This window comes from Cyprinus carpio, chromosome B24 (assembly GCF_018340385.1).
Source record: "Cyprinus carpio isolate SPL01 chromosome B24, ASM1834038v1, whole genome shotgun sequence".
In the NCBI taxonomy this organism is placed as follows: Eukaryota; Metazoa; Chordata; class Actinopteri; order Cypriniformes; family Cyprinidae; genus Cyprinus; species Cyprinus carpio.
The window spans coordinates 22430954-22449995 of NC_056620.1; the positions used below are offsets into that span (position 1 = coordinate 22430954).

At 32.4% G+C, this 19042-nt stretch overlaps 1 protein-coding gene and 1 long non-coding RNA gene across 2 annotated transcripts in view; one reads left to right on the top strand and one right to left on the bottom strand.

Moving 5' to 3' along the window:
* The first annotated feature begins 2851 nt into the window (after positions 1-2851).
* On the top strand, positions 2852-4264 carry LOC109062426. The gene is made up of 5 exons (XR_006158450.1): positions 2852-2991; positions 3110-3373; positions 3531-3628; positions 3892-3965; positions 4126-4264. It is a non-coding gene; the product is annotated as an uncharacterized LOC109062426 (long non-coding RNA).
* A 4878-nt stretch (positions 4265-9142) lies between these two features.
* LOC109062430 (glucose-fructose oxidoreductase domain-containing protein 1-like) overlaps positions 9143-19042 on the bottom strand; it is a 23381-nt gene continuing 13481 nt past the window's right edge. The window contains exon 2 of the mRNA XM_019079520.2: positions 9143-11448. Coding sequence (XP_018935065.2) covers positions 10526-11448 — 923 coding nt within the window. The 3' untranslated portion in view covers positions 9143-10525. The remainder of the gene's footprint in view (positions 11449-19042) is intronic.

Here is a 19042-nt window from a genome sequence, read left to right on the forward strand (position 1 = left end):
ATGGCATTCAGAATGACATTTTTAGTTTAACTTTGCTATGTGTTATTGTCATTTTATTAATTTTTTTATCATTTTAATTTATTTTATTTCAGTTTTAGGTAGTTTATGTTGTTTTTTTTTATTTATTTTCAGTAATCAATCATTTTAGCACTTAATTTTAAACCGTTTTTTTTTTTTTTTTTTTTTAGTTTTTCATCTAATATTTATATTTAATTTAGTTTCAGTTTAGTTAGTTTTAGTTTTTATTTATTATAAGTTAATAGCTTAAGTGCTTTAACTTTGATATTTTTTAAACTTTAAAATAATTTTACATGTATTCTTTTAGTTAATCGCCAAGGCAAAATTTGAATGTTAATTTAGTTAGTTTTTCATATAATATTTCTTTTATCTTAGCTTTATTTTTAATTACCAAATATTTGTATGAATTTTCATTTCCATTTTAACTTTCGTTAACAATAATAACTAAGTTCAATAGAATAAAAGTCACTTCCTGGGAAATTGGTGCAAAACATGTATTTTGAATAATAATGCAAGTTGCTGCATTATGGGAAGCCTCTTTTTGACTTAAAATAATAAACTGATCAACATCTGACATGCTGTGTGATGCGATTAGTCCAGTTATCCAGTCACATTCTCTGTTGCACATTGAGCGATTTATTCAGTAAATTTTTCATTGTAACTTGGAATTTATGCACAACTTGGCGATTCCATTTAGAGTGTGATAACATCAAATTCATGTGGATGGAAACATAGCTACACTATTCTCAAAGTAACAAGCATTCCTGTGGCCACAGCTTTTAAAAGAAGCTAATTTTGATAGACTAACTACTTTTGTTGGTATTTATTTTTCAGAACCTTCGACTGTCACAAACCTAAAACAATCAGATAAAAAAGAGAGCACATTCATAATAGCCTCTTGGTCTCAACCCGACGGAGGACATTCAGGATACCGCTATTGTCTTAAAAATGTCAGTTACACCCACACGTGTACTTACTGCAACATCATAACAAGCAACAGCAGTGCGACAAGCAGCAGCTTTACCACAAGCAGCAGCTTTACAACAAATGACAACATTACAAACTCCGACATTACCACAAGCGGCAGCAGCAGCAGCAGTATGCTGAACAGCTTTACCACCAGCAGCAGCAGTATGATGACCAGCTTTACCACAAGCAGCAGCAATACAACAAACTTCGCCATTACCACAAGCAGCAGCAGTACGACAAGCAGTAACAGTATAATAAGCTTTGATATTACAGACTGCAAAATAGTGAATGCAAAAACAAATGAAATAAAGGAGACTGATAAACTAGACGGCAGCAAGTTTTGTCTGTGTGTGGCAGCACTAACAAAGAATGACACCCTGTCAGGAGAAATGGTTTCAATCCCAGCATACACACGTGAGTGTCATGCTCAGTTATTATTACATTACTTCCCGAAGTAAAGGCATTTTATGTATCATGCATATTCATTCTAACTGACCATTTCCGTGACTAAGCTGCAAACTTAGCAGATTAGATGAAGCTGAATGTGCATTGACAGTTAAACAATTTATAGAAGATTGTTTTGGCCATGGAATAAAAATAGGAAAGGTAAATGCAAGGTCACATTTCAGACCCCGCAATTGCAAGCTTATGTCTGAGACTTTATAACTCATAGTTGTGACTTTATATCTCACAAATCTGACCTTTTTAACACCGTTAGTTTATATCTCACTATTAAGATTTTGTCTCGCAATTGTAATTGAATAACTTGCACTTCTGAGAAAAAGTCTAAATAGTGAAACATAAACTTGCAATTGCAAGAAAAGAAGTATGAATTCAGATAAAGAGAAAAAAATCCAGTTACTTATATATATATATATATATATATATATATAAATATATATATATATGAGCCTGTCCTCCAACAAAAAACGACCATATAGGTCGTTTGTGCAAGCACCTTATTACGACCTATTTTTACGTTTTTAACGTTAAGCGGCCTCTAGCGGGCGTAAAAATAATGACAGTATCGCGTTGCGTCTGTCGTCATGAAATGACGTATAACGTCATTACCAATCAAAACGCACGTTTATTTAAATGCAATGTGTGTAGACTTTTTACAACGGATCTCACAGTAATTCGTACATATTTTACTAGGAGGCTTATTCGTTCGAATGACCACACCTAACCCCACCCCCTAAACCCTAACCCTCACAGAAAATCATGCTAAATTATGATTTTTTGAGCATATACATTTTACGTGCACGTCCATTCTCGGGGATCGAACCCATGATAGCATGATTGCATTTCAAGGTATAACGCAATAATCTACCAACTGAGCTACACGAAACGCAAATCACGGGACAAATAAAAGAGTACAAAACATTAATATGAACACGACCTTTTGCCGATAGGGGCGCAATTGTAGTATACGCTCTGATGGGTCGTATTTCAGGGATTTGGACAAACGACCTATACGAGCGTATTAGTTGGAGGACAGGTTGATATATATATAAGGTTTTTGTTCTGTGGCTTCCATAAACAGCTGGAGTTTTTATGTGTGTTCTCCAAATGACTGCTTAGATTGTGACAAAATTATGACAAACTGCATGCTCTTCTCTTCTCTTCTCTTCTCTTCTCTTCTCTTCTCTTCTCTCCTCTTCTCTTCTCTTCTCTTCTCTTCTCTTCTCTTCTCTCCTCTCTCCTCTTCTCTCCTCTCCTCTCCTCTCCTCTCCTCTCCTCTCCTCTTAGTCCCAAAAACTGTAAACCTCTCTTTGGAATTACAACACAACAAAACCAATACAATCCCCAAAAAAAAAAAAAAACATAAACATACAAAACCCATCAACACAAAATAACAATACAACCATCCCAAGGAAAATAAGACTTTATTTCAACGTCATTACACTTTCGTGGGTCTGAAGGCAGGAGTGAACTACACCGTTACAGTTTACACTGTCAATGGTGAACTGATCAGTGATCCTGCTATAAAGTCAGAATACACCAGTGAGTAATTATTATATTGCAATCAATATTTTTCAGATAATTTGTCCAGTAGCTTAAATTACTATCTTCATCAGCTTTTCAAGTTCAGCTGTATAACATCTTGCTAATCAATTCACAGAGCCTACTATGCCTGCTTGGGTAGATGCCACTACCAGCACAAAAAGCATAAATGTATACTGGGGAGCTCCAAATGCATCACAGGGTGCAACGATTAATTATACAGTGGAATATCATACGCCTTTTTGGAACAACTCTGTTCAAATATATACAACTGATACAAACGCCAACTTTCCTGGTTTAAAACCAGGAACGAGATATGACATTAATGTCCGTGTCGTGGCAGGCAATTTGAGTGATCCAGCAACTTATCATGCATACACAGGTAAAGACACTACATTTAGTTTGTTCATTAAGCAAACATTTGGCTTTGTTATTTACATCTATTGCATTTCATAATTATGCAATTTTCACATGTTATTAAAATTAGTAGTTTGAGTATTTTTGCAGACAGATTTCCATCTTTATGTGTTTATTGTCAGTGCCTGAGAAGAGGACACTGGTGCTCACAATGTTGTGTTCCTCTAAAACGGCGCTTCATTGTGCCAAAAATGACACTCAGAAAGAACTGTTTGAAGCGGTGAGGAAATGTACATAAAGCTTGTTGCAACTTTACAGTTACAGAAATATTACAAAATGAATGCACATGAGAAATAAAGATGGTGATTAAAGAATTACAATTATAAATGTTTAAACATATGCTCTACACATAAAAAAAAATCATATTTAAAACTAACAACAAAAACTTATTTTTAAACTTTATATTATTAATTTCAACTTAGACACACAAATTAAAAAAAATTAAAAGACAAAGTAAACTAAAATTTCTGTTCTGCCTTTCAGCTAAATAACACATTTTATAAAAAATTTGAAGACATGGTCCACTGGAATCTGAGATGGGCAAAAAAATAATAAAGGTTTGTAAAAACAGCTGAATCTCCAGCCAGTCACATTTGTTGTCATTAATATTTTTTACAAATTAGCACGATTCATAATATATATATATATATATATATATATATTTTCATAGAGACAAATTAGCACGATTCATATTTAACTCTGACTCTGATTTCATAGAGACAACGTCCTTTGAATCCCTATGACGTGGCCTGCTGTAACTAAGAGAAAAACCACATACTGCAATGCATTGTGACTTCTGATTTTGTTTTCTTACATTTAAATGAAAGCATTAATCCAAATCGTTTTCTGTGTGGGTTATGCTCAATACAAAGATAAAAAAATAAACATTTCAAAAAAAATTTAAATAAAAAAATATATTTACTTATTGTTCATTACAAAAAGTTTATGTTAAGTGCTTGTTGTTAGCTTCTTGAAAGATTTGGGCTTTGATTCTCACTCATTTTTGGATCTCTATTTTCTTTTTTCTTGTTACAAATAGTTTATTGGCATATTTACTTTAAATAGTGGAGTAATTATATTTGCTATAGTTAAGAGAGACTTGATCTTTAAAACTGTAACTTGAATACCTTTATCTTAAAGACATTTGCTGTAGCTTCATGTAAATTCCAATTTTATTTTTTCATGATGGATAAAGAAATTCGTTTCATTATAAATAAAGATATTATACATGGGTTTGTTTGCTTTATTTCAATACTTTATGCAAGTTCTCAGTATAATATATAAGTTCAGACTAAGAAAAAAATGGTTCCTTTCAGAGCTGTTGCTTAAAGGTTAAGATAAACCTTAAGAGTATCTTAAAATATTAAAATATCTTTGTTTTTTAAATGTATATCCAAAAATATTTTAAAAAATAAACAAAAAATATTTATTTTATATTTTCTGTCTGATTAACAATAAAAAACAGTTTTACTAATTATCGTTTTCAATCATTCTGCTTTACAACGGTGGACAAACAAGCTTATTTTAGTAATAATTATACGCAAAACCATCCATAGAGCATCAGAATGGACAGTATTGCTTTAACATTTGGGCAACACGGCACAGCCGATGGGCAGCATTAGCAAACTAAACTTGTGATTCGTGTGACGTTCTTTCAGTGCTCCATCAATTTGTGCCAATAACCCACTTTACAAATTTAGGTTATAAGAACGTTGTTTTGAAATGTTTCTAAACATTGATATGTCCAGTTTTCTTGTCATGATTAGTAGGTTATTTAAAGGTTGCAAAATTGTTTCTTTCAACATTCTACTAACTTTGTATGGCCAAAAAACAACATAAGCCTATTTGAACATTTATTTTACAATTTTTTAGAATGTTAAAAGTCTGGTTTTCTTTTTGTGATTAGAGCATTATTTAAAGATTACAAAAACATATCTTCAAGTACAAATAACATGAGAAAATTCAAATAATGTTTCTCTGAACATTATAAGAAAGTTTCATAATTATTACTCTAAGAACGTTTTTTCCTAACATTTATATAACATTTATAAGCAACATTATTGTAAAACTTGTGAGAATGTTCCCTGTTAACTTTGGCTAACGTTCTGGCAAGCTTCTCTTAAATACTCAATATTTAGTCGAAAATTTCAATGGACCATTTAGAGTCGAAATTCACTCAAATATTAGAAAACATCAAAATACTATATAACAAAAATAAAACTAAAAACAATTTAAAAGCAGCATAACAAAATGACAAATATCTAGTATTTCCATAAGAGAACAGTATGAAATTAATTTGCATGTCTGAATGTGCTCTGAAATATTACAAGTATAAAACAATGTGCATTGTTGCAATGTTGCAACTACTTTAGAGCATGTAAATGACTTCTACAAGAATTATATGTTCTTCCACCCTATAAAACCACCAAAATCGACTTCATATACAAAGCACAACAAAAAAAGCAGAAACCAAACTAGATTTAGCAGGGAATGAAATGTTGCGGCATAAGACACACTTCAAAACTAATGGTCAGTGGCACTAAATGTGGACATATATGACAATAACAGACCCAAACACGCTTTTTTTTTCTGCTAAATCCCATTTTTAATCAGTCTCCATCACACACACGTGTGTTTGCACATGCTGCCCAGCAGGAAGAGTATACAGTACATTTTCACAAACATAGACATCAAGCGTAGTCTAACATTGAAACATTTCCAGTTGTAACGTTTTTTTCACAGGTTCAAATCTGCAGATGAATTATCGTTGAGTTTTGTTCAGAAACAGACAAGTTCAAGCTTACAGTAGTCTGCATTTGACTCCAGAGTGTTCATGTTAAATCAGGGATGAACACCTTCGAAGACGACCAAAACGTCTCTCTCATATCTGCAGACTGACATTACAACAGCATTCTCAGCAGACTCACTGAAGGTTGAGTCTCGGACAGAAACAGTTTTATATGGCTGTCAGTGATGTAACAACAACAGCTATTTTATATGTTTTAAAATAATACAAATCAAGCCCTATTTATATTGCAGCCTTGATGTCTCACATCATAGAAAAATCATCTCTGGAGGTCTGAGTGACAATTTGTGGAAGGCCATTTCCGTTACATGATATTTTTTAAAAGTTGGGAAAAAATCAAACGTATGACATAAAGGTACATTTATGAGATAAAGATTCAAAATTATGACATAATTCAAAATTATGAGTCAAATTATGAGAAAAGAAAATCTAAATTATGACATACTAATTTAAAGTCAAAATAATGAGATAAGAAGTCATTATTATGACAAAAAGCCAAAATTATAAGTCTATGACAAAAATTCTAAATTGACGTTAACTCTAAAGTATGAGATAGGCATACACATTTACGATATTACAATATAGTTGAATTATGACATAAACATTCAAAATTATGAAATACTAAGTCTAAAGTATGACATAAATAGACAGTCATCACAGTCAAAATTATGAGAAAAAAAATCATAATTATGACAAGTCAAAATTGAGATACAAAGTCATAATTAAGACACATAGCTGAAATTATGAGATAGTTGAACTATGACAAAAATCCTAAATTACATAAGTCTATATGAGATAGAAAGTCATAATTATGACAAAGAAATTGAAAATTATGATGTCATCAAATTATGACATAATTTTAGATTATTAAAGTATGACATAAATAGACATAGCTATGGCAAAATATGAGATAAAAAGAATAAAAATGTTGAAATTGTGATAGACATTAAAGACTTTTTATGTCATAATTTTGACGTTATCTCATAATTGGCTCTGTAATAATTTTGACTTTATAATGATCATAATGACCTATTATCTCAAAAGTATGTAATTTTTTTTTTGCCATAATTTGATATGCCAATTTTGACTTCAGAATTATTATCTCATTTTTATATCTCATGATTGAAACTTTTTGTCACTTTTTTTAAGTGTTTTTTCTTTTATGGCAGAATTGGGCTCCCATACAGTGTAGCTTGTGCTGTGTTAATTTCATGTCATAATTGCCATAATTATGAAACGACAACCCTTCAGAGCTTTTAACCTCCTCGGACTTATGTCCATGGCAACACTCATAATGCTAACATAAATCCATGCCTCCAATACCTCCTGCAAAATATTAAACAACAACAAAGAAAGCCTGTTTCACACCATATTTATTTCCCTGAAACCAGATGATTGCAGCAGTTTAAAGCTAGAGTTTGTGTTTTGGCTTGTTCATGTAAATGTGATCTGCCTCCTCATGTAAATTACATTCAATTATGTTGGAGTATGTAATTGCTCACTCAAAATGTTCAGTTTATGCCTCGTTAGAAGAGATATTAAATTTAGTAGCCTTATTGAAATGCTGCTTCTGTGTACGTTTTAAAACAGACTTGATAGAGAATAATGTTAAATATTCTCTTGCCCTACAGAGATGATTTTTCCTTGAAGACATTTCTTTTACCTTGACCAAGTGTTGGTTTCAGTCGAGTGGCGACTCTGAGACGAATCACATTTGCGAGGGAAGCCAGGACAGGTTTAGTTTGGGACTTTTAAACTGTGACATCACACTTCCTGTAGAAATGCACAAGCAAAGGCCTCTATTTCCTGTCCCACAGTGCACACACTTCCTGATTTGATATGAAACACTAAGAAATAAATACCATTTATAAACTACACAGAGCATTTTTCCAATAATGTACAGCAGATGTTTCTCCAAGCAGCATAAAATACACATAAAACACAGCCACATGATTGGACTCTCCAGTCTTTCGTCACGAGGCTGATATAAAGCCGTCATAACGTATTGAGAAGTTGCACAGTGATGGACGACCGCCGACACACCTGTCTTCAGTGCATGCATACAGCGAACAGATCCTAGTCGACAAATAAAACACTGCAGAATTGAGCTTAGCAAAACATTTTAAAAATGTTTTCTGTACGTTAATCATCATTTCCTACTCTTAATAACTGGTGTCTCCAGCCACACACACTGCAAAGTTTCAGTAGTGACAACTGCATTTAAATATGAATTATGTCTCCTAAACTAGATATACACCAATACATCTTCAGACTACAAGATCTGTAGCACCTTTAGTGTGTCTGAAGCATTTTGGTTTATATTTTTCAGGCTTAAAATGCATTTACTAGCCCTCAAAGAAGTGCAACACTCTGCAACAGTCTTAAGCAGCGGTTCTCAACTTACTGTTTTGCAATTGGAAATAAAATGCAACTATAAAAGTCAAACAGCCTTAAAAGGAAAATGTATCTTTCTTTCATTCGTCCAATCAAACTCTACTCTATTTCAACCAAGAAAATCAAATTAGACAGAAAAAGGTTGCTTGACACCAAAAACCATGAACAAAAACTAAATGAAAATACAACTCAGATGACATTAAATACATGTAGAGATAAAATTTCTACTATTATTTGAGCATTTACAAATGTGTTTTCCTATTCAGTCTATCATGTTAATACCTTTGCATATTTTTTGGACTAAACAGCTCATGCTCAATTTAATTTGTAATATATTAATATTATATACACTACAAATCAAACGTTTGAAATAAGATTCAAGATTTTGAAATGTTCTTTGTCTCTTCTGCTCTCCAAAGCTGCATTTATTTCATTAAAAATTCAGTAAAAACATTAATATTGTGAAATATTATTACAATTTCAAATAATCCATTTATGTTTGAATATATTATAAGATGCAATTTATTCCTGTAATTCAAAGCTGAAATTTCATCTGAGTCTTGTGTCACATGATCCTTCAGAAATCATTCTAAACTCATTATTATTATTGCTCAAATATTATTGGTGCTCATTTATTAATAATAGGTCTTAAACGTATAAAAACTTACTCAAAACTTTTGACCTGTAGTGTATAATATAATTTCAGTGTTTGATTTGAAGGAGATTTTTGTGCACTTATGGGTCACCACATGATGTCTGCATGATGGAGCAAAACCAGTTGAGAACCACTGACAGTTAATGTGATGTTTGCCATTTCATATTTGGCGTATTGACCATTCATAATCTTTCAGGTGGAAAACAAAGGGTCGTAAAAGCCACACGTACAGCCATAACAATCAAGATACCAGTTAAAACACACAAACATTGGGATTTTAAATATAACAGTATGAACAAAGTAGAAACATCTTTGTGTTTGTCCGGATTGATCTCATAATACATAGCAAAATCCTGTTATCCTGTTTGACGCAGGAGTCCGTGTTCGCTATGCTCACGCTAGCATGCAAACACATGCTGACAGATGCTGCATCATCGGTAGATGACCTTGTCAGGGTTGCACAGATACACAATGATGAAAAAAATCCTGCAAACCAAAGTCAAACTGCATGTTCGTTCTTTGCACGAACTACAAACATGTCACAAGTACAAAGGCATTTCAGCAAAGTGTGGCTGTTGGTTCATCCGAAAGCAGATTTATTGCATACTTGACACAAAAACTCCCAGCAGCCGATGTTTTAACGAATTAAAACACAAGCCAAACTCCGCGCATGTGGCACAAACTCATGTTTCCTTCAGTTGCATGTACTTCTCCAGTTTTCCAAATGCTCCGAATGCATTAAACTCAAAATGCAAGCATGCACGTTCGCTCACGTGCCACATAGGGCTGGACAATAATTCAATAACAATATATATCGCAATATATTTTTTCGATATCAGTGATATGGATTTTAAACACATTTCCGATACATTGCTTTATTTGTGGCAGTCCGCCACAACTTGGTTGAATAAACATGAGCACTGCACGTTTCAAAATCAAAACGTATCTGTATCTTTGCAGGGAACTGGCTGTCTTCATTTTCATTTTATCTAATAAAGTAGCTTTAATTGTTCATATCAATATCGGAATTATAGCCGCGGTCACACTAGACTCTAAGTATGCGAAATTGCTTGAACTTTGGAACGCAGCGAAATGCAAAACTTTTGGAATTTGGGCTTGCATTTCCAGTCTGATGCATTTGCATGCGTATGAATGGAACTCAATGGAATGAAAAGTGCAGTGTGACCGGCCCTTACATCGTATCAACCGAAATAAAGAGATATATCGTGATATACATTTTGTCCATATCGTCCAGCCCTATGTTAGCAGTACAGCGACATCCGGCTGCGCCGCATGGCCTCGCTGATCAGGTACGCGGGACTGATTTCCGGTTCCTCCGTCATCACCTCGATGTTCTGCCACTCACCGCACTGATTGGACTTCTTGATCGTGTCCACAACGCAAAGTGCGTACAAACAGTCCTCAAAAGTTGCGGCCATCGTCAGCGGCCGGCCGTCCCACGTTCGCCGGTCGTCCTGATCCTGAAACGCCTGCCGTACAGCTTGAACCATGCAGATGGTGCCGGTGAGATACGGAGACGGGATGTCCCGGAACGCCTTGTCCGGTAGGGACGCGTCCCCGACAGGCGTGTTGTCCTTTAAGAGGAGCTCCTGTCCGTTTTCGCCATCGTTTTTCTGTCCGTACAAATCCGTCCCGCAAACCGTCAACCTGCCAGACGTTCCGACGACCACAACCTCCTGCCGAAACTCGCCCGGGACGTTAAAATTGAGCGTAACCGTGCAGCACGCGCCTCCTTCCAGCACCATCTGAAAGGTGCAGAAGTCGTCGCTGGTGATCTGCCGGATCCCACAGATGTGGTCCGTCTGCTTGACGAACGTCTTGAGGAAGCCGTGCACCTTCGCCGCACGCCGGCCCGTCAGAAACGTGAGCAAGTCGATGATGTAGCTCCCGACCGAATGCAGCCCGCCGCCGCCCATCAGGTCATCGCAGCTCCAGTTGTACTTCTTCCCGAGGAGGCTCCCGCCGTGAACCTGCGCCTCGCAGACCAGCAGCTCGCCCACGTAACCCTCCTCCAGCAGCTCCTTCATGCGGACGAAGGCGGGGAGGAAGCGCAGCACGTTACCCATGATGCTGAGCAGCTTCGGGTAGTACTGGGCCGCCGACATCATGTGGAAAGCGTCCAGCGGCGTCGCCGTCCGGTCACATATTACGTTTTTGCCAATTCCTAGAAGAGGCAATGAGAGAACATTAGATGTGAAGATGATTTCAAAACAAAACAAAACTCACCTAAAAGAAATAACATAAACAGAGACATAAGGACATTCTGGCTTTGTAAGTCTTCAGAAATATACTCAAAATGTAAATAAAACAAAGATTATTTTAGAAAATACCATTCTATGTGTTACTGTGTCTTTGTAATTATTTGTTAAATTTACTAGCGATTTTGTAGTGAAAAGTATTTCAGTAGGATTTTTTTTTTTTATGTAGAAGATAAAAAAATATTTTATTTGTAGTGAGGAACACAATCTACCTGCAGGTTTCCTTTCATTGTAGTACCTACAAATACCAGCAGATGGCAGACTTCCCCCAATAAACAGTTCAGACTTTGTCTGTTTCAAAACAATAGAATATATCTTACAGAGAAATGTATTTAGAGTCAAATGCATTTAAATAAATACTTTTTATTATTTAACTTTTGGCTTTTTGAAAATGAATAAAAATAATCTGTTTTCAAGATATAAGTATCTTCTGCTCACCAAGACTGCATTCATTTAATGAAAAATCCAGTAAATACAGTAATATTGTGAAATATTATTACAATTTAAAATATCTGGTTTCTATGTGAACATCTGCTGAAATGTAATTTATGAGGATATGTGAGGATACTAAGACTTTGCAATTACTTCCTCTCTAGGGATCCAACCAGCATTAAAGTACACCGTACCTGCACAAAACACACACACACACACACACACACAGAGAGATAGCTCCATCAGTATCCTCTTAGAAAACAATTAGGCATCTTCTAGCTTAGAAACCTAGCAACCAACCGGAATACCCTAGCGACCACACAGCATCGTCCTGGCAACCACTCCAAAACATTCTAGCAAAATACAAACATCTAGGCCTAGTTCACATCAAGTCAAGTTGTGATAATAGTCAACCATTCTGAAGAATGTGATACGAACATCTGAAAATCACAATAAAAGCTGCCAATGCAAACACATATACAGTATTATATTATCTTAGCTCATAAAGCATAATAATGAGCACAGAAGCTGAGGTTTGTGAATGTGTGGGATTGTGGTTGATCTCCAGTCATGAATTATACAGCGACTGAGACTTCAAAGACACACATCAGCATCTCTCTCAGACTCGGAGTACTGTGTGTGTGTTTGATCTGTATCACATCTCCATTTAATAGATACTAGTACTAGCTTTAATAGAAGAATAGCTCAGTATTTCTGTAAAAACATAAAAGATTGGTAGATGGCAATATAATTGAGCACAAATGAAAACTAGTGAAGGACAAATGTTCATACAGTACTACATAAAATATATATTTTTTTAATATTTATATTTTTGTCTTGTTTTCCAGATGAAATATCTACAAATCCTTAAAACCGGATCATTTTACTTTAAAAGCAACTGCATCATGTAAAAATAAAATGATATTAAATAATAATAATAATAAATATAAACTATATATAATATAAAATATTGTTAACATTGGATAATATATATATATATATATATTTCTAAATATATTTTACATATATATTCTATATATATATATATATATATATATATATATATATATATATATAAACTGTAAAAACAATTTTAATAATATTTTAGCAGAGTATATGCATTGTGTATAAATATAAAAAATTTTGCTTTTGATTTATACTTATAGATAAATATATATTTTTTTGGTTTCATAAAATACATAATTTTTTTTTTTTTAATTTTCAATTATATATTTATTCAAATGTTTATTTATTTTTTTTGCAACTAAAATACTGTTTTTAATTTTAAACTATTTAACTCAGACAGAAATACACCACATTAACCCTTCTCCCGGACAATGATGGCATAACTGATTTGTCACATTTGCAATATGCAAATTTCAACCAGCCAGATAATGTTAATATATATTTCATTAACCCTGACAGCAACGATGTTCAAAATGTCTCAGAAAACAAATAGTTACATTTGCAAGGTGTAAAATCTCTGCACTTCATTCTGTGTCCCTGCTTCACTAAACGCTCTTCTCCAGGTGCTGAGTTTGATTGTTGTGTTAGAGAGCAGCGGAGTGGAGATAATTACACTCCCATCATCCTAATAAAGCTCTGTCACAGAGAGAGAGAGAGATCTGCCCTGCACTACACAACAACAGCTCATGATGAGACAGCTTCAGAGCTCAGAGCAGAGATCAGCTGAAGCTCTGAAGAGAATAACCCAGAGATGACCAGATACATGTATTTTCATCTGTACACACAAAAACATCCCTGACCATTAGTTCTGCCGGAAAACCCCAGAGACAGATGATCTGTTCAGGTTTACGGTCCACATCAAATCTAAACTGACCCCATTTGCTTTCTTAAATGCATGCTCCTGCTCTTGCTGTGAATAATTCATCAGTGCACGTCTGATCCAAAGAAAACAAATGTCTATCTTTAAAACGCTTCATAAAGATCCCCTCTGTAATGACTTTCCTTTTTGACTGACGTCACCTGTATCCATCCCATTTTTTTCTGCTGGAATATTCTGTTTCAGTCTGAAATATGACACATTACGAAAATAAAATGGGCTCTGAATTCTGTTGTCAAAAGATTCATATTTTCCAAAAGCATGTTCAGGTTTACTGTATCAGATCTGTTCTGTACAACATATTTAGTTCAGCGTTTAACAATAAAGAGTTTTCTACTGGCTCAGATTACTTACCCCAAACACACACACACACACACACACACACACACACAATTTTAGCAATATAATTTTACAAAAGTTAATATATAATATTTTTAGCAAAGGAATTTTCTGTTTTGTTAAAACTATTTAAAAATATATATTTTCTTAGTTTTATGAAATATTAAAAATATTAATATTTTTGGCAAACAGAATTTTGCAAATGTGAATATATGTATAGTTCTTTCAATAAAAATTTTGCTTTTGAATTAAAACAATAGATTTATATATTTTTTAATATAACTATATAGACATTTTTGAAAATCAAACGAATGTCTATTTTACATAAAATGCTGTTTTTTTCTTTTATTCAGAATGTACAAATAAAATAAAATAAAATAAAATAAAATAAAATAAAATAAAACTAATCAAGCATGCAGAGTTATCTCAAAATGACCAAATATAAAACATACTCATCTCTAGTTATAAAGACATTGGATTTTGATAGCTATATTATATATTACATATATCTTTGCATAAAAAATAAATAAATAAATAAATAAATTTAAAAAAAAAATAAAAACAATTTAATGATGACAGCAATGCACTGCATAAAGCCTTCTCCTGGAGAGCAGCTGGATAATGTTACTGACATATTTTTCACTTTTAAACGATCGATCGCAGAAAACCAAATGTTTAAATTTGCATGGCATAAAAGCATGAATTATCAGTCGATGTAGTTGTAGTGATAACTGGCTTGAATGACGAGCAGAGGCTCGGGTCATCAGGAAACCTGGTCAGACTTATGGTCAGTGAGTCCTGGAGATGTTAGTTTATATCAGAGAGTTTTCTAGATAAAAGCTGTGACTGTCACACTGATGATAATGCAGTCTTATTACTGTGCTGTCAATGCACTGACTATATGGAACAAGAACAACGTTTCCAGGAAACACAAACCGAGTGAGACGTGTGAACGTGTGTCAGCGCTGGGGTTTCCACCTGACCCTTCACCTCAGGCTTTAACACACATCCAAACCAGAGCCAGTAAAACAGGTCCAGCTGATCTCACATTTCCACTCCGTCTGAAGCCATGAATGAGAGAGCATACCAGTGTGTGTGTGTGTGTGTGTGTGTGATAGGATACAGCTGCATCTGTATGGCAGAGATCCGAGCGGCCACACACACACACACACACACACACAGGCACATTAATCACAGCGAGCATCTACACGCTCCAACACACAATATTCAAATACAGTCTCAGCTGAGACACATCATACACTTACGATCGGTGTGTGAACACAATAATACACACTTCATACAGCATCATACTGCATGCATCATATAGAAAATATATCATATATTATTCTATATTATTTGAAAATATATAAATACACTATATATATGTATCATATACATATTAAATATCTATAGTGATAATATATAATTTTTTGTTAGATAAAAACTATAAATGTTTTTGTTAATTGAAATAAAATTACATAAATTTATAATATAAAAACTTAAATGATAATCAATAAATTTAAATTATCATATAAATTAAAACTAAGTTGAAGCACTAAATTTAATAAAACTAAAATTGAAATGAAAATAACTAAAATTAAAATAAATATTAAAGAAAATAAAAAACAAAAGCACATAAAGTGACTAAAACTAAAATAAATTATGACAAAAAATATATAAAATATAAAACATACTCATCTCTAGTTATAAAGACATTGGATTTTGATAGCTATATTATATATTACATATATCTTTGCATAAAATAAAAAATAAAAATAAAAAAAATTATTACATAATAAATTATATATATAATAAATATATAAATTAAAACTAAGTTGAAGCACTAAATTTAATAAAACTAAAATTAAAATGAAAATAACTAAAATTAAAATAAATATTAAAGACAATAAAAACAAAAGCACATAACAACAACAACAAAAAAAACTAAAAGTTAAGAAACAGTATAACAGTATATAAATAATACAAAAATGACACCGATATGAATCAAGAAAATTTTGAAAAATTTAATTAACATCTATTTTGCATAAAATGCTATTTTGCTTTTTTTATTATTAAAAATTCACAAATAAAATAAAATAATCAAGGAGCATGGTTATCATCCAAAACTGATAATCTCAAAATGACCAAATCTAAAAGTTACCGATCTCTAGTTATGAAGACATTAGTAATAAACACCACACAATGTGACAGAATGACACACACTCATCAAATCCTGAGACTCAGCATGCAGATGAAGAATGTGTGTTTGTGCTCAGGTCTGCTTTTACTGTCAACATAAAGTCAAAAATCGCAACATACGCAACAAATCGCAAGTCAGCAAATCTCATTCAGCTCTGACTTCATGCTGACATCATCTCCTGATCAATAAAAATCAAACCACATCCTGCATTCATCTCACTCAACATCCTCACTCAGAAATACAGCACTTTATAAGGTAAAATGGGTTGCAGATGAAAATCACTTCAAGCTGAACAGTAAGCTATATCACAAAATCTCTCATTAAGGTTGTGTGAAATTTTGGAATTACAATTTGCAAATAAACGTAAAATATTCTTGTTTTACAATTCAAATAGCGGTGAAAACAAATAGCATGGTAAAAATCGACTCATCAACTACCCATCATCAAGGCCTATAAAACTTCAATGCTTTTTAAACTGTTTTATAGTCAACATTGAACACTACACTGCACAGCTAAATATCTATACATTGCATTTATATGAATATCAGTTGATTTCAATATTACATTTAAAATTAGATTTCTTTATTTTAAAATTATTTAGATTTTTTAAAGATATTTTTCAAAGATTGAATTATTTTAAAGTTTTTATTTTTATACTTACTTTTGCTTCCATTTTAATTTAAAGTTTTAAAGTTTTATTAATTTATTGGTGTGTTTTTGCCATTTGTATTGTTTTTAATGTCTAGAGTTTTTGTTCATTTTTATTTCAGTTTTAGTTTGTAGTTATTATAGTTAGTACACTGAGTCAGACTAAATGAAAATGAGAAATAGTTATTTCAGTTTAAGTTTTAATAAATTTATTATGTATTTTTGCCTTTTTATTAGTATTTTTTTTTAAAAAAAACATTCTTATAATTTTTAATTTTTTTATGTATTAACTTTATTTAGTTTTAGGTGTTAAGCTAAATGAAAATGAGAAATGTTAATTCTAGTTAAAGTATCAGTAATTCAGTTGTTTTTGCCATTTTTATTATTTTTATTATTATTTGTCTTTAGTTTTTATATTTTTTATTTCCAGTTTTATTTTTTTTAGTACATCAACTTTAATAAATAAATAAATATATATATATATATATATATATATATATATATATATATATATATATATATATATATATATATATATATATATATATATATTTTTTTTTTTTTTATAACCGTAAATATTTTATTCTATTTCAATTAACTTTCTTTGTTTGTTTGTTTTTGGTTTTAATTTTAGTTTACAATAATAACCCGCTTCTGCATCCTTTCTCGTTCCTCAGTTCAAATTCAGGAATTGAACAGAAAGGTAAAACCCTGGTGTGTTGCATACTGCAGAAATAGCGTAGTATACTACAGTAGTAAGCCATTGTGAACGCAGCCCAGGTCTATATTCCTCACAATGCTCTCCATCTACTTCCATCCGCCGGGAATGAACAATCAAAACCAGGAAGCTGCAGATAATCACTTGCCATCTCTGTGTGATTTCCACGTTTGATTGTCCTGCGTCACGAAAACATTCAAAAACATTAAACAGCATCACCGCAAAACAATGAGCCGACTGTTTCAGGTGATCATGTGACTGTGTTTATATTCAGGGACGAATCAAGAGGCGTTTTGGCTTTTAAAAAGCCTGTGAAACTTCATCTGCATTGATGTGTTTGAGGACAGACACCAGCACTGTTTGATTAAATGAGACGTCAAGGACTGAGGTGTTCTCCGGGAGTTTCTAACTGTGTGCTATTGAGCCACCAGAAATACTGACCACAAAACAAGACAGAAGTCATAGTGAGGAGAGAGAAAGAGCCATTCCTGCCAGTTTGCTGGGCTGAATAGATGTGCAACAACACACGCTGATAAACAAGAGTTTAGTGCTGACTGAAGCCAAGACGTCATCCGTTAGCATTAGCATGAGAATGAGCCGTGATGGACGAGTCCGCAGAGATGTTTGCTCAGGATTCAGTCTCACAAGAAACCAGACGCACACACACACACACACACACACACACACACACACACACACACACACACACACACACACACACTCAACTTCATTCCTTTACAAATCTGAGTTCAGCTAGAAAACAGTTTCTGGGGACAGTCTTGATGCTGCTGATTTTAAAAATGAAGATGGTCATTTTTGCATCAATTAATGGATTCGCAAAAATAATTACTTGATTTTTGTTATAAAGAAATAAAAAAAAAAAAGATAAATAAATAAAAAAGTATTATATATAATAAAAATATAATAGATGTTTATACATAATAATATAATATAATTAATAATAGAAAATAATATATTATTTAATTCTATATTAAAATTAATATAAAACTATTATATATAATAAAAATATAATATATATTTATACATAATAATATAATTAATAATAGAAAATAATATATTATTTAATTATATTAAAATTAATATAAAACTATTATATATAATAAAAATATAATAGGTATTTAGAAAAAAATGCATAAATAATAAATATAATTTATGATGAAAATACTGTATTATTTAATTATAAACTCAAAATTAATATAAAACTATTAGATATAAAAAATATGATAGATATTTAGAATAAAAATAAATGTATACAAATTAATACATAGAAATATATAAATAAAATATATGTAATTAAAT